The 14,409-nt window shown below is 37.2% G+C and overlaps 1 protein-coding gene across 5 annotated transcripts in view; it reads left to right on the top strand.

The window, feature by feature from the left end:
- The window catches only part of FRMD3 (FERM domain containing 3), a 135,316-nt gene extending 121,125 nt beyond the window's left edge, over positions 1-14,191 (top strand). For all 5 annotated transcript variants that reach the window (XM_064402848.1, XM_064402849.1, XM_064402850.1 and 2 more), the window contains one exon: positions 10,729-14,191. In XM_064402848.1, the coding sequence (XP_064258918.1) occupies positions 10,729-11,324 (596 nt within the window). In that variant the 3' untranslated portion in view covers positions 11,325-14,191. The remainder of the gene's footprint in view (positions 1-10,728) is intronic.
- The last annotated feature ends 218 nt before the right edge of the window (positions 14,192-14,409 follow it).

The raw sequence follows: 14,409 nt of genomic DNA, 5'->3' as shown, positions 1-14,409 counted from the left end.
ACATTATTTGCAGATCAGCTAGGAAAGATTTTTTATTTATCCTTGACAAAACGGGACATTATTGGAAGATCAGTCTGAATTTACTCTGTATAACAATGTTTTGCATGTATTTCTTTATTTCTTGATATTTTTAATATCACATTAAATGCCTTTCTTTTTGAGATACAGTCACTACAAACAATGACACAAACACCATTGCCAGATTAAATGAGGTTAATTGCCTTTGTCATAATAAAAATGAAGCCAACCAAACAAAATCTGACACTGGTTCTTGCTTGAGATGTAGTGAAGTAATTGTTTCAGAGGTTAGGAAACACAATATTTGCTGTTGCTTTTTTCTGGTCAATAAAACCAGAATATAGTTGAGTGAGTATCTTCCTTTTCATGGGAGTATGTCCTAATTTTATTTTATAGGAGTTGTATGAATATGTTTTGCTCAGAGTTTGGACAATGAATATAGCAAGCACAGGGTGAATTACATTGTCTGTGTTCATACCTTATTATAATTAGTAGTGGCAGCTTTAGTTTTAACAGTTCCTTGTTTACCTCCACTGTGAAATACATGTATCTGAGAATTTACCTTCCAGCAGCCAAGTACCACTGCTGTGCCTCCTCTGGGCAGTTGCCACCACTGCAGAGTAACAGCAGCTTGCTCTGTGTAACCACATGTCCTTGCCTGCGTCCTGTAACCACACTTACAACTCTAGGCAATGAAATCCATTTTTGGAAACTGGGGACTTACTGCTGTATGCTCACCCAACAGTGCTTGTTTTAAATGTTTTGTGTTATGTAAGTTTGCAAATTACATTTCCTTTTAGTCAGACAGATTGTTGTTACTATGATGAGCTAATAGACATATTTGTTAGTGGTATTTAACGGCATACTTTATATGTTGTTAAATATCACCAGATGCTAAGTTAACAGTATTTAGACTTTTACAGTCTTTTCCTGCAGAAAACGTGGCTACATTATCAAATTGCAGCTTGAACTGATCTCGCAGCTCTTTGGCAGTGATGCTGGCTGTCTTCCCAACATCCACTTCTGTGGATTCCCACCTTCTCCCTTGCACCAGCACTAATCACAACAGTGTGAACTAGAAAAAGGAGTTAAAAAATAAATCAACAACAAAAAAAAATCCAAAAAACCCCATAAAGAACCCCAAAAACAAACAAAACACCAAACAAAATAAACCAAACAAAAAGTGAATAAAATAAATTCAAAACAACAAAAACAAACCAAATCCAATAACACCAGGAAACAAAATTAAAACAAAAAAAAAAAACCAAACCAAAACAACAACAACAAAAAAAACCCCAAACAAAACTCCCATTAACTGTGCAGTCTCCTATTATTGCCTGACTCAACTATTGACTGGCTCATGAAGAGGGTAAACTAAGGTCCTCTGCTGGGGTGCGGGCATGAGCAAGAGGTGGGGAGAAGGGAGGCATCCAGCCCTGAGACTGACACAACCGCCTTGGGAGACTGCTTTTAGTGTGCTACAGATATGAAACAGCCTTGGTATCTCTGTGTATGTCTTGGCCCAGGGAAGCGTACTTTCATTTTTGTTGTTCAAAAGGCAAAAGTCAGTGTTATCAGATCAATAATTCATGCATGAAATCTCAGCACAGAAGTATGAAGTGACCAAAAAGAAGCTTTCATCACTGTCAAAATGACATTAATATCCTGTGACTGGAGAGGTATGGTATTACCTTTAAAAAAAAAGTCTGCTCAAGTAGGTGTGATAACATCTGGTGCTAGACAAACGCAGTAATCTGTCTCACCAAAATCAGATGGGAAAAGAAGGCAGCCACAGAATCTGTATAGCAGCATTATAAGAAACATAATGTGTTCAACTACACATGGAGCAAGAACTGAGCTATGCTCAGTGCTGGTGAGGCTGCACCTCAAATCCTGTGTTCAGTTCTGGGTCTGTCATTGCAACAATGTCATTGAGAGGCTGGAGAATCTCCAGAGAAGATTCCAGAGAAGGGCACTGGTGAGAGTGAAGAGTCTGGAGCACAAGTCCTGTGAGGAGCATTTGAGGGACCTGGGGTTATTTAGTCTTGAGGAGGCATGGGGTGACCTTAGCAGTCTCTACAACTCCCTGAAAGGAGTGTGCAGCCAGGTGGGGATTATTCTTGTCTCCCAGGTAATAAATAACAGACAAGAGAAAGTGGCCTCACATTACGCCTAAGAAGGTTTAGTTTGGATATAAGAAAAATTTCCTTACCAAAAGGATGGTCAGACATTGGAACAAACTGTCCAGGGACATGGTTGAATCAACAACCTCCATGGAAGTGTTCAAAAGGTGTGTAGGTGTGATGCCTGAGGACATGGCTTAGTGGTGAACACAGCAGTACTGCGTTAACAGACTTGATAATCTTTCCAACCTTAATGATTCTATGTACAGGAATGAGCACACACCTGCTACTATCAGTCTAATTGTCTGTCTCTGTGTGGGTACTTGGCTGTGTAAGATTTGGTTGTAGAGGAGAGTCATGTGGAACTTTTGTAAGTACAGTTATTTAAATTTTTTTAGATGGTCTCTTGCTGAAAGTTAATATAGACCAGGAGTTTCTGAGTCAGTTGTAAGATTTTAAGATTTCTCCCCTACTTATGTGTAGATAAAACTAGGGGGAGCAATTTGAAATTAACACAGTCATTTCTCTTGCATAAGCATGGTCACATGAAACATAAATGATAGATTTTACTTCTCAACATCAGTATGTAGGAACACACTGGCCTTTTTTCCCCTTGCACTAAGATTTGACGCCTTGGATATTTCTATGCTTCTGTGTGGTTCAGCTGTTACAGCAACTGCTAGCTGAGATGGATGCTGTGGAAGCTTGCAATGTCATGAGGCATTTGGAAATGTTTCAAATGTTGGAAATCTTTCACAACCTTGTCTGGCTGGCACTCGAGTCCTTGTATAGGCCTTCCTTTACATATTGAACACATTGGCGATTAGATTTTTGTAAGAATTCATGCTTTCCAGTTTTTGTAGCTGTGTACACAATGAAGAGTCAACCCCTTTTAGTTAGAATTTAATCATCCTGTTTTGCCTGTTATGACACTTATGAGAATAAAAATGAGAAAAGACAGAATCTTACTTTTGAAGGGGTGACAAAATGTAAATAGGATGCAAAGGGGTACTTGATCTTTCCTCACACCCAGAAAAAGTGTTTGCAGAGAAGGAAAGGAAGAGAGAAATCTTTGCTCTGGCAGAGGAAGAAAACAGGACCTCTGCTGAACATTTGTACTATACAGGCTGTGTAGAAAAAGGAGCCATCATAAAGATGCTTTCCAAAAGCGTCATTGAAGTAGATGTCTTTTATGACAGAAACATCTGGGTGTAAAATAGACATTTTCAGGCCTCCCCTACTCCTCTCTTTCCTACATATTTGCATGCACATCACTGTTTTTTTGGTACAAAGAGAACAAGGATGTCAGATAATGAGGATTCAGGTAGCACAATGTCATAAATATTACAGATGAGTACTCTGGGAAGTGAGAGACTACATCCCCACCAGTACACTCCTTCCAGTTTGTCTCTTCTTTGTGGTTTTGGTGTACCAGGAAAGAGTTTCTTTCCCACTAGGGTAGTGTGATGTTGTGCATATGGCTGCCTTCCAGCTCCCAGCTGGAGCAAGTTATCAGCAGCCAGCATAGGTACATCATGATTTTTTGGGAACCTGTATATCTCTGCTGGGCAGGAGCAGGGAAGTGCCCAGCCTCCTGAAACAACATTTCTTTATTTCTTTCTGTCCAAGAAGAACCTGTCCAACAACTGTCCTCAAGTGGGAAGTGGAGCTCGTATGTAAAGAGATAATTTTTTCCCAGATTAAAAAATTTTCTGTTCTTTCTTTTACATGGGCAGGTCAAGTTTTTATTCTAGGCTAGAAATTAATCTGTTTTGGTCTCACTGGCTTGCTTTGTGAGTAAGATTTTTAAGTGCAGCATGGGATTTTTCCATTGTATTTACATGTTTCACAAATAATTTCCAGGCAGTGGTGGGGAACTGATATTGCTGGTACATTAAAACATTTTAGAAAAATAACGGGATGAATGCTGGCCTCTTTTTTAACGGCACTATGTTTTTTGTGCCTTAGATATTTTTATGCCTCTGTGTGTGGTTCAGCTGTTATGCTAGCAACTGCTAACTGAGATGGGTGCTGTGGAAGTTTGTATTGTACATTATGAGGCATTTGGAAATGTTTAAAAATAACCTCTGGTTCTGTTCCCTGCTGGGATATTTTTGTTAGCCATGTTAGAAGCTTGTCATTTGATTCATTGAGAGCGACCTGTGTGTTAGTCTCTTAAAACTCAGTGGGAACTTAATCAAAGGTCAAAGCTGGTATGGCTAGAGCTTTTACAAGACTTTGAGAAGAGGAATTAATAGTCACCATGGTGAAATGTCTTGTAAAAATCCAAACCAAGAGAAGCATCCATTTGCGGATGGTTAACCACTGCAACAAGGAAGTGTGCATTCGTTTACTGCGGCATGGCTCCAAGATCACAGCCAGAAGGGCTGGTAAATTTACATTTATTTTACTCAACCCCCTTTTTTAAAACCCTCTAACCCCAGTTTAAGTTAATAGTTGTGTCTTGGAAAGGAACTGTACTGTAAATGGCATGTACAGCAGAGAATAAGGACAAATTACTGTTTGAATTAAAGAATGAAGTTGCAAATGGAGAATGAATGAGACAAAACATAAGTTTATTGTATGTACTTACAGAAAATTGTAGATTGTTTTGCTAATTGGTAACAAATGAGGGACTGGAATTTTGCCTTTGTATTTTTCCATGACTGAGGTGGGGGAAACACTTTGAAACTGTAGTAATTTATGACAAAACTGGAACATAGTAGATTTAATGTGAGCTGAATGAAGTAGTTGAGGCTTCCAGTTTGTAACTTTATTTGGTTTATTTTTCTACATACTGAATAATTTAATATACTGAAAAATAGTACTAAGGTGGAGGAAGGTGGAGCTTGGGCAGAATCTGATTTATCTCTCTTTTTCACTCCTTCTGTGTGTACAAAGGAAAAAAAAGCATTCAGTATTGTTTGGAGCAGCAAAGTGGTGGTTTTTTAGGAAATGCTTTTGCTAAAGATCCATTGCCCCCCCATCACTAAATATGTCAATTTCCTTAATGTCATAAGAAATTTTTAAATTGGTTTTTCCATGCCTTCTGTAGTACTGATTACTTTTGATGTTTGGGTACCTATAGGTTGAAGTGTTTCAGATTTTACTAACCTATATTAATTCTTTGTATTGAATCTTCATTTCAGAAATTAGTTTTTAATCAAAGAATTAACTGAAAATGTTCTGGCAAATTAGAATTTTGTTACTATTTTGATATCTGAATTTAGAAAGCAGTGAGTGCAGTAGGTATAAAAGAAACTTCTTCTTGCAGTCATTTGTCTTTGAGTAGCAACAGCTCCTGATTGTCTTTGCTTCTTGAGTTCACCACTCAGTGAAAACAGTAGAATCTATGAGAATACACCTAACTCCCTTGATTTAAACATAGTAGCAAAATTGAAAAAGCATCATTGTTGACATGTGTTTTGTATTCTTACATCTCAGAGGTTAAATACTGGCTGCAAATAGATGCAGGACATCTTGTTGGTTTAATATAATGACAATAATCATAAGAGATTTGTATGTTGGGACTACACTAGTTCTTAAACACCTTGATTTTGTAGTACTGTTCATACTATGTTATTCCTTTTGAAGTAAACATGCAAAAAAGTATACATAAATATATATATATATCTATATATCTATCTATATATATCTATATATCAGCATATAACATATGGATACCAGCACCAAAGCACAGGAGATAGCTTGTGCAGGACTCCTAACATGGGACATAACTCCTTGGGAGAGCCCCACTGTGATGCTTTCAGAACAAGTGTTGCTCAGAACAACGCTGGCGTGTTCTGGGAGGGGTCACCCAGGCTGAGTTGGAATGCTGAAATGTCCCACTTGCCCTTTTGCTTGGGTGCTAAGCTTTCACATCAGTACTCGGCACATTTCAGCCTCACTGTCCTTGGCGTGGTGCTGGACACTGAGTCACTGCAGTCCCGTCACCAGGTCCTTCTTTCTCCGAGCTGCTGACCAATGTATCTTGCCTTCTCATTCCTGCTCCCATGATACACAGTCAGATGCTTCCTTCAGTTCTGTTGCTGCTTAATCCTGTTTCTGGCAGGGGATCAACAACTCTGGATTGAACTCTTTCCAGGCCAAAGAGAGATGGAAGACAGGCATCCCAGAATGCCCAGCATGCAGTATGCTCTGCTCTGCTTCTGCCTCTCTGCTTTGGGTGCCCTTTGTGGGCTGTGGAAAGCAGAGCAGTGGCCTTCAGTGGCTGTACTAACTGTGACATTGGACACTGTGACACAACACAGCTGGGAGGCGAGCTGTAATGCCACAAAACATCCAACTCATATGAACTGGCAACTGGGACAGCGCTTCTAGAAGTTCCCATTAGACTAAAGCAAACAGTAATGGCCAGCAGGAAAGTCAGGTCACTGCCTAAAGAGGAGTTACTATAAACTGTCATTGATTAACTCTCATTGCAAAGCTGTAACAGGTGTCTTTCATAGGCACGGGATGTGGGTATGGTACAAATCTGTGACCTTCTGTTTCTGAGGGCAGGAGGTCTGGTTGTGATACAAATCCTGCTTGATATAGATCCTGTGTAGGGAAATATTTAAATTCAATGCAATTCTAGAGTCTGTCTCATTTTTCTACATTTTCTTTGTGACATTCATGCACTTTGCTCATGTGAGAAAATCACCTTCCCCTTCCCTCTGAAAGGTCATTCTATTCATAGTACAGATGAATTTTGTCCACATGGAAAATAAGCAAAGGACACATGATATTTCTAGAGGAAGAAGTAAAAAGGATTGCTCCTAAATGCAGCCTGGCTGGCCTTTTTTGTTTACATGTGTGTATTAAATGTTCCTAGCACTGCTCTCTCTGGACCATATCTAATTTTCCATTTGTCTCTCTAAAATGAGTGTATATTCACATTTGTTCCTTTCCACAATATTAAAGGCTGTTATAGGTGTGTAATTGTGTTTCTGGTAAGAAAAGCCCTATGCAGGATATCCAGCCAACAGACAATGTGTGACCTGGATTTTTTAATAAGCAGAGGATACATTCTTCTGAGGTGCAGTACTTCCAGCAACTGCAGATTCTTAAGAATGGTGGAGCTAGAGCTGCCCTTCATTTTGTTAATCCTCAGCTGCTGGTTTTGGCCCCTGTGGAAATACCAGCAGCTGACAACTTCTATGTCAGACCTCTCAGACCTCTTGCACGTTCATGTTCACAGCAGATGACCAAAATAATGTCATGTCTTATTCAGCTGTTCATGTTCCTGGCTTGCAGCAATCACCCGTATTTTGTGGAAGAGGAATACTGAGTTTCACCTAGGATAATGAGATGTCTGGCTTTGTAGTTGCCAGAAAAGTGTAGCAAACTTTTGCTGTGGAAATATAAGAAATAAACGTGAGTTTATTTACCTGATATTCCAGAAATCTGTATTAGAAGTTTCTGATTTATGGAATGTAAACTTACATTAAGAATTCAAAGTAAAGAATGGAAAGAAGAGGTTCTCAAATGTAAGTTAGTTCTCAGCTCATAGTCCTTTAAATCTGAACACCACACAAATTTTAACTATTCTTAAAGAGATAGTAGATTTTTCAAAACCTTGCCAACAAATTATATAAAATGATAGTCTTACCAAATAATTGTTATATATGAATAGAAGCAAAGGGTTTGCAGTAGAGTTGTAGAATAATTAAAGAGTATTAGGAGTTGGGCTTGCTTTAACTTTTATATTCTATTTTTCCATTGGAACATTTCAAGGATTATTTTTTCTTTTAACTTGATGTTATTACTTCAGATATCTGGCTCTCTTGAGGGCTATCTGAGAAGTAAAAAATTCAAAAAATTTTCTTCTCTCTTAAATTTGTGTTACTGGAATATTCATTGTACTGTGTAATTTTGGTACTTTAATGTGATATTCTTAGGCCTGCATAAGCTTTGTAAATTATATTTGCCATAACGATTTTACATTTATGTCTTTTGAAACCATCAAAATATGAATAGCCCAACATACTTATCTATATATTGCAACATGACTAGAAACTTTGCTGGAATCAGTCATGTGGACCCTGGTTAATAGCCTGTGCTGTCCTCATTCCTTGACTTAAAAAGTGTTGTGGTGCTACAGAGAATATGAAGGAACAAAAAAGCCAACTTCATCTCTTTAATTTTTTAACATATCAAATAAGCTTGCAGCAGCAGCAACATTTAAGGCCCATTCTAAATTTTTAAATATGGATTTACACTCGTATTTGACTGATATAAAATGCATTTACATTGATTTAATGATTTTAAATAAAAACAAAGGAGTGGAAAATTCTTCCTAGCAGTCGAAATTAAATAGTGGAGTGTAATTTTGATGTGTGCTTCAGAGCTGCAACTCATTACCATTTTAATAGAAACCCTTCAGGAAACAAAAACACTGACATGAAAAGGTTTCTCTGTTGCCTTTTATCAACAGGTTAACCCCATAGTCAGAAGCCTGCCAGTTGTTTGATAAAAATACAGTTGTAATGAAAGTTAATATATGTTGTTTATGTTCACTGTGGATTTTATGCAAGCTGGAATTTACTCTGGGGAGAAAGAGATAAATTGGGGTGACCTTTCTTTGTGGTAGTTGCAGCTGTCCTCTGTGGTGAGAAACATGATGAAGATATATTACTGACCTTGCACCTAAGCTGGTATAGAGAGACCTATGGCCAGAATTCTCAAATTTAGGAGAGCAAAATTGTGTGTTTTCAGCTATTTCGAAATGTCTAAGTAAGTGGCACAACTTAAATTTTAGTATTATTAAGAATACTTGAAAAGCATGTTTGAGAATTGAATGGTAGTACATGTGTATCTAAAGATATGTGTAGATTCTTAATGCTGGGTTCCAGAGTTAAAAAAATTTGGCATTTGTAATTTAAAGCATTGTGGCTATACTCTCAAGTAACTTGTGTATGGTTTGGTGATCCAGCATTAACTTCTGTTACTTAGGAGAAACAGGGTTAGGAGAAAGATCCTCCAAATCTGTTCTCACTTCTTGGTGTTCATACTCTGTTTTGTCTCATTTCAGCTGGTTTGTATCCTCCTCTTGATGACTGTGGCAAGTGTATTTCTTAATGTAAAGACTGGTGTAGACAGTTACATTCCAGCACAAAAGAAGTTTCATGCTGAAATATGATGAATTTCTAAATTGGCTGTAATAAGAGAGCACAGAGTAGTTGCTGCAAGGAATTATTAGGTAGGAAGCCAAATTAAACTTATGAAAATCAAACTAATTGAATTATTGAACTGAAAATTGTTGAGGAAAAGGTTTCATTTCAGCTATGCGCTTTGCTGCTGAAAGGAACTCCTGCTCTTTTTCTCTGTTCCTGGTCATGTGCTGTTTCCACAAGAAGCCATGACTGGCCAGCTGACAAAAAAAAAACAACCCACAAAAAACAAAAAACAAACAAAAAACCCCCAAAAAACAAACCCCAACCAAAAAACAAACAAACAAACAAACAAAAAACCCCCAAAAAACCCCAACAAACCATCAGATGTCAAGCCAAGCTGCTTTGCTCAGTGATGAAATGAAAAGAAGCAGAAATTGTGGTTTTGGTCATTTGGCCAAAATGAGAAACCTCACCTGGTGGCATGGCCAGTAAGGTCTATAGAAGAAGGAAAAGATAACAAGTTACAGGAGAAGAGATCTGTCTGGGCCATTTTGAATATTTAAAAAGGAAATTTCCATGAGGAGGTATTTTAAGATTGCTTTGCAAGGCAGGTCTGTGCCCTACTGTCCTCTCCATTCCTACGATTGACAACTAACAGCCCTCATTGAAGTACTGATGTAGCTGTAAACAGCTAGACTTCTTTGCAGACTTCTTGCTGTTAGAGATAGACTGGAAAAAGGAGAATAAGTTTTGAGAGAGCAGAGAATAATGTCATAAGAAAGTTTCCTCTGTAAAGGGGAGAGAGAAATTTAGAGGAGAGAGAAAACAGCTAAAGAACTAGATAAGCAAAAAAAAAAAAAAAAGACATGAGAAGGAGCTTTTTTTAACAGGTGGGGCTGTTAGAATGCTGTTCTAATGATATCTAATTCTCATATCATATGTTAACCTTCCTCTCCTTTTTCCCTTTTTATTGTTAAAATGAATTTGTCATTATAATCTGTTGTCTGTCTCTTTTTAGTGTCATGCTCTATTCTCAACCCTAGCTATTATCTTACCACATTAATTCATCTCAAAGCAATGAGAGTTGGTAGTTTTTGTTGTTGTTGTTGTTCTTATTATTATTATTATAGATCAAAGAGCACCAATTCATACATGTAGTAGGTGTTAATTTATATCAGAAATCAGATTGCCAGTAGAAAATAAGGTGCTCTTTTTTCTGCTTTGCACTACACTATTATCATTGGTAGCTACATCAGGCCCTCTTAAGCAGATCTGATGTACTGCAGCATTGTAGAGATACTGCCCTCTTCAAAAAGCTTTTCCATTTTTTGATAATTGTGTACAGTCTGCTTTTAATATGCAAAATTATTGCAGAATCTTCTTTCCATACATCTATTATATCCTATTGGAGGGCTGACTTTTGCCACCAGGCTGCAAGAAATTTAGTCATTGTTTTAATCTCATTTCTTCAGGTGTCCAACTGCCAAAGGAAGAGGAGATTTCAGTACCTGTGACTTCAAGCTCTCCAGTAAAGGATTCTGGGAAGGATGTTGATCTTGCCATTGAACAGGAAGAGAAGATGAAAGAGGAACCTTTAACCATCTCAGAGCTGGTATACAATCCAAGCGCCAGCTTGCTGCCCACACCGGTTGAAGATGAGATTGACATGCTTTTTGATACCTGCCCAAGAGCAGAGAATGAGAAAGATGATACCGATTCATTTGAGGAACTTGAAGCAGATGAAAACGCATTTTTAATTGCAGAGGAGGAAGAACTGAAAGAAGCTCGGAGAGCTCTGAGGTGGAGCTATGACTTTCTAATGGGCAACATAGAGGTGAATGCTTTTGTGAAGAGTTTCTCCAGACTTTTTCTTGTAGGCCTTGGACTACTGTTGTTTGTGTTCCCCCTTTTCCTTGTTCTCTTGGAGTCGGACCTTCAAATCTCTTTCCTTCACGAAATCCGCCAGACACCGGAGTTTCAGCAGTTTCATATTGAATATTACTGCCCCCTTAGGCAGTGGATGGCTTGCAAAATAAACTTCATCCGTGACATTCTGGGCAGCTTTTAAATTTTACATGAATATAATACAACTAAGGGCTATATTCAAAATTTCAGTTAGTGACAGCTTTCCATAATGCCCCTGCACCCATCTGTTGGCAGCTGCCTTCATATCCTCATTTACAGTTTTTGTTACAGACTCTTCAAGTTCTTAAGTTTCCTTTACATACTTAAGTTGCCATTTCAGTTACCAGCTTATACAGTCTCGTTTCAATAACCAAAAAGAAGCTTTGTTTAAATTACATTTCAGACTTCCAGCTCATTTATTACATTATATAAGACAGGGTCACAGTAAGTTTCATTGTCCTTAACCTTTCAATCCATGACACTAAGACTGATGATATTGAAAGAAAACCTTTTTGAATATACTCCTTAGTGCAACAATCTCTTCTAACCAATGCCTATACAAGCAATGTTTATGCTGGGTTTTCGGTTTTTGTTGGTTTTTCTGTTTGTTTTTTTACATTTTTATGTGTTTAAGATATTTTGGTAAATTTTTAGCAAAAGACAACTTATGATGTTATTTAAATGTACACATTGGTAAGAATAATGCAGAGGGGCATGCAGGGTGTTTTTAGTGTTTTACCAATTATTTGTTTTTAGACTATGGCTGGAGAATGAATTTAATGTAGCTCTATACAAAGGGACTCTGTTTGGGAAACACACAGAAAGTTCACTCAAGTTCTGTAGGGGCTGCCTGGGTGAGGTGAAACGACAGCAAGTATGCAAAAGAATTTCTGAAAGGTACAGTTCTAAAGCTTGGGGAAGTGAGCAGAACTGAAATGATCCTTCATCTTATCTGTCAGGTTGTCTTCCACTTTATCAGTTCTGTAGAAAGTCTTTACAAGATAGTCCAAGTATGTTTAGAGGAAGATTGAGTCTTCAGTCTAAATGTAGATTATTGTACATAACGGAAGACAATAATAGTAAGTAGCAAAAAAAAAAAAAAAAAAAAAAGAAAAAAAAAAAAAGAAAAAAAAGAAAAAAAAGAAAAAAAAGGACCCAAAAGTAAATCAGTAGGTGAGTGAGCTACTTTTAAAAATCATAAAGAAGATTAAAAGGTGAAAAAGGAATAAATTTTTCATATTTCTTTTAAAAAGCAAAGCATTAGGCTGTACAGTTGATATCAAAGTAATCTACTGGCTCACAGTTAAAGGCTTAAACACTTAAAGAGATGAATCTTCATGCTTGATGCCCTTTATGACTAATCTCTAAGACAACATATTTTCTATGCATACTAATACACTTCCTTTCACATATAGCACCATACTTACCCTCATTCCTTGTTATTATGAGCCCAGTTACAAGATCTAATGCTGTTTTGTGTAACATGGATTTGTATATCTAAAAGTATTCCAATATAGCTTAGAGAATATACTTACATAAAATCTTGTCAATGCTGAGAACATTTGAAGGCCCTCAAATATACCACAGAGGTTGTATCTAAGAAAGAGAGTTTTTATTCCTCCTCTCCCACAATCTTAGTGCAGCCTTGTTTCATATTTAAATTAAGAAACTTGAATTTTGCCTTCGGACTCTTTCTCCTGCTTAGATGTTTAGGAATTGGAGACATATTTGAGGCTATTTTATTAGATGTGCATTTAACATTGTAACCACATGTCTAATTCCTACTAAATAAATTCCTTTAGTTTCAGTATCAGGGAATCTCTTTTGCTTTGTTTTCTCTTGTAAGCCTTTGCAAATGTCTAGTTTTAAAATGGCAATTTTCATAGAGGATTTTTCCTTCCCTTCTAATCTTCTCCAGTTTTTAAAAGAGAGAACAGTTACAGGGCTTAGGAGTTCATTTCCTCAGCTGAAAACTTTTGGATTACTCTTCATCTCCCCTCCAACAAAGGCTAAATTAAACAACTGTGTTTTTTATTGTCTTTTCTTGTCCTTGATAATCTGTTTCCCAGAAGAATCATTAATGATTAGTTATTTAGTGTCCATTTCTGCCTGTGCTACTTGCAGCTAAATGATCCTTTCCCATGAGGTAATAATTCAGCCTAACAGAAATGGAGAGTGAACAAATGCAGACATTTGGTCTTAACCAGAAATTATTCACTTGCATTGTTGCTAAATATAGAGGGTGTGGAAAGTGTTTTCAGTGGTGAAGGCTGTGAGAGCAAACATCCTGATGGACTGTGAAGACATGGTTCCATACAACCTCCTAGAAAGTCTGAGAATTACTTAAAATAAAAAAGTTGGTTACGATCATCTCATCCCTGTGCATCCCAGAAGTAGGAGTATTGTAATGCTTGATTTAACTCTTGTCAGAAAATAGCTCAGTTGCATCAGAACATAATCTCAAAAATTGTGCAGTGCAGTGAAATTTTATGTAGGGTTAGATGCAAGTGTGTGTGCACATGTACTTGCATTTAGGAACCATGTGCATATATTCACACCTGGCCTTTTAAAATTCTCGCCTTTCCTTCCTAATATTCCCTGGTCTATCAAAGTAATTTAACTAAAAGTCATGAAAGTGTTATACCTTAAAGGCCACGACCATGTTGTACACAGAAGAATGTAGCTGGGCACATTCAGAGGGTGTAGCAACTTTTTACTAGTAAAGATAACAGACTTGGACTATGGAGCGTCTGTAGGTACAGTATTGTGTATTCCTGTCTGTGCTTGGATTATATTGTAAAATGTTATGTACTTGAAATCTATTTTGTGGTTTGTCCAACATTTATAAACACAACTCTGGGAAGTATTAAAAATGGTTTTATTTCATGGAGTGTAAGGGGAAAATATACCTGTAACTTGAGCCTTATCTTTGTACAGTGAATTTCACATTTCTATATGTCAACATCCTGATTGTTTTGTATGTTGATATGATGGCAGGAATCCCTAATAAAATTACACTGGAGAAAAGCCTTCTGTAGTTATGACAGTTTTTATGGAGAAATATTTTCTATAAATAATATTTTTTGTCATGAAGTCCTTGAAATATAATATAGTAGAGATTTCTTACAACTCTTACAATGTTTTCAATATGATTTTCTTTATTAATCAGCTGGTGAACACAAAAAACTACTTTAAAATAGGATGGCTTCAGGCTTATTTGCCAAGAGACTGTTGGTTTGCCTGATTAT

The sequence above is a fragment of the Passer domesticus genome, chromosome Z, assembly GCF_036417665.1.
Source record: "Passer domesticus isolate bPasDom1 chromosome Z, bPasDom1.hap1, whole genome shotgun sequence".
Lineage (NCBI taxonomy): Eukaryota > Metazoa > Chordata > Aves > Passeriformes > Passeridae > Passer > Passer domesticus.
Note: the sequence above shows the minus strand (reverse complement) of the source record. Positions and strands in the feature narration are given on the sequence as shown.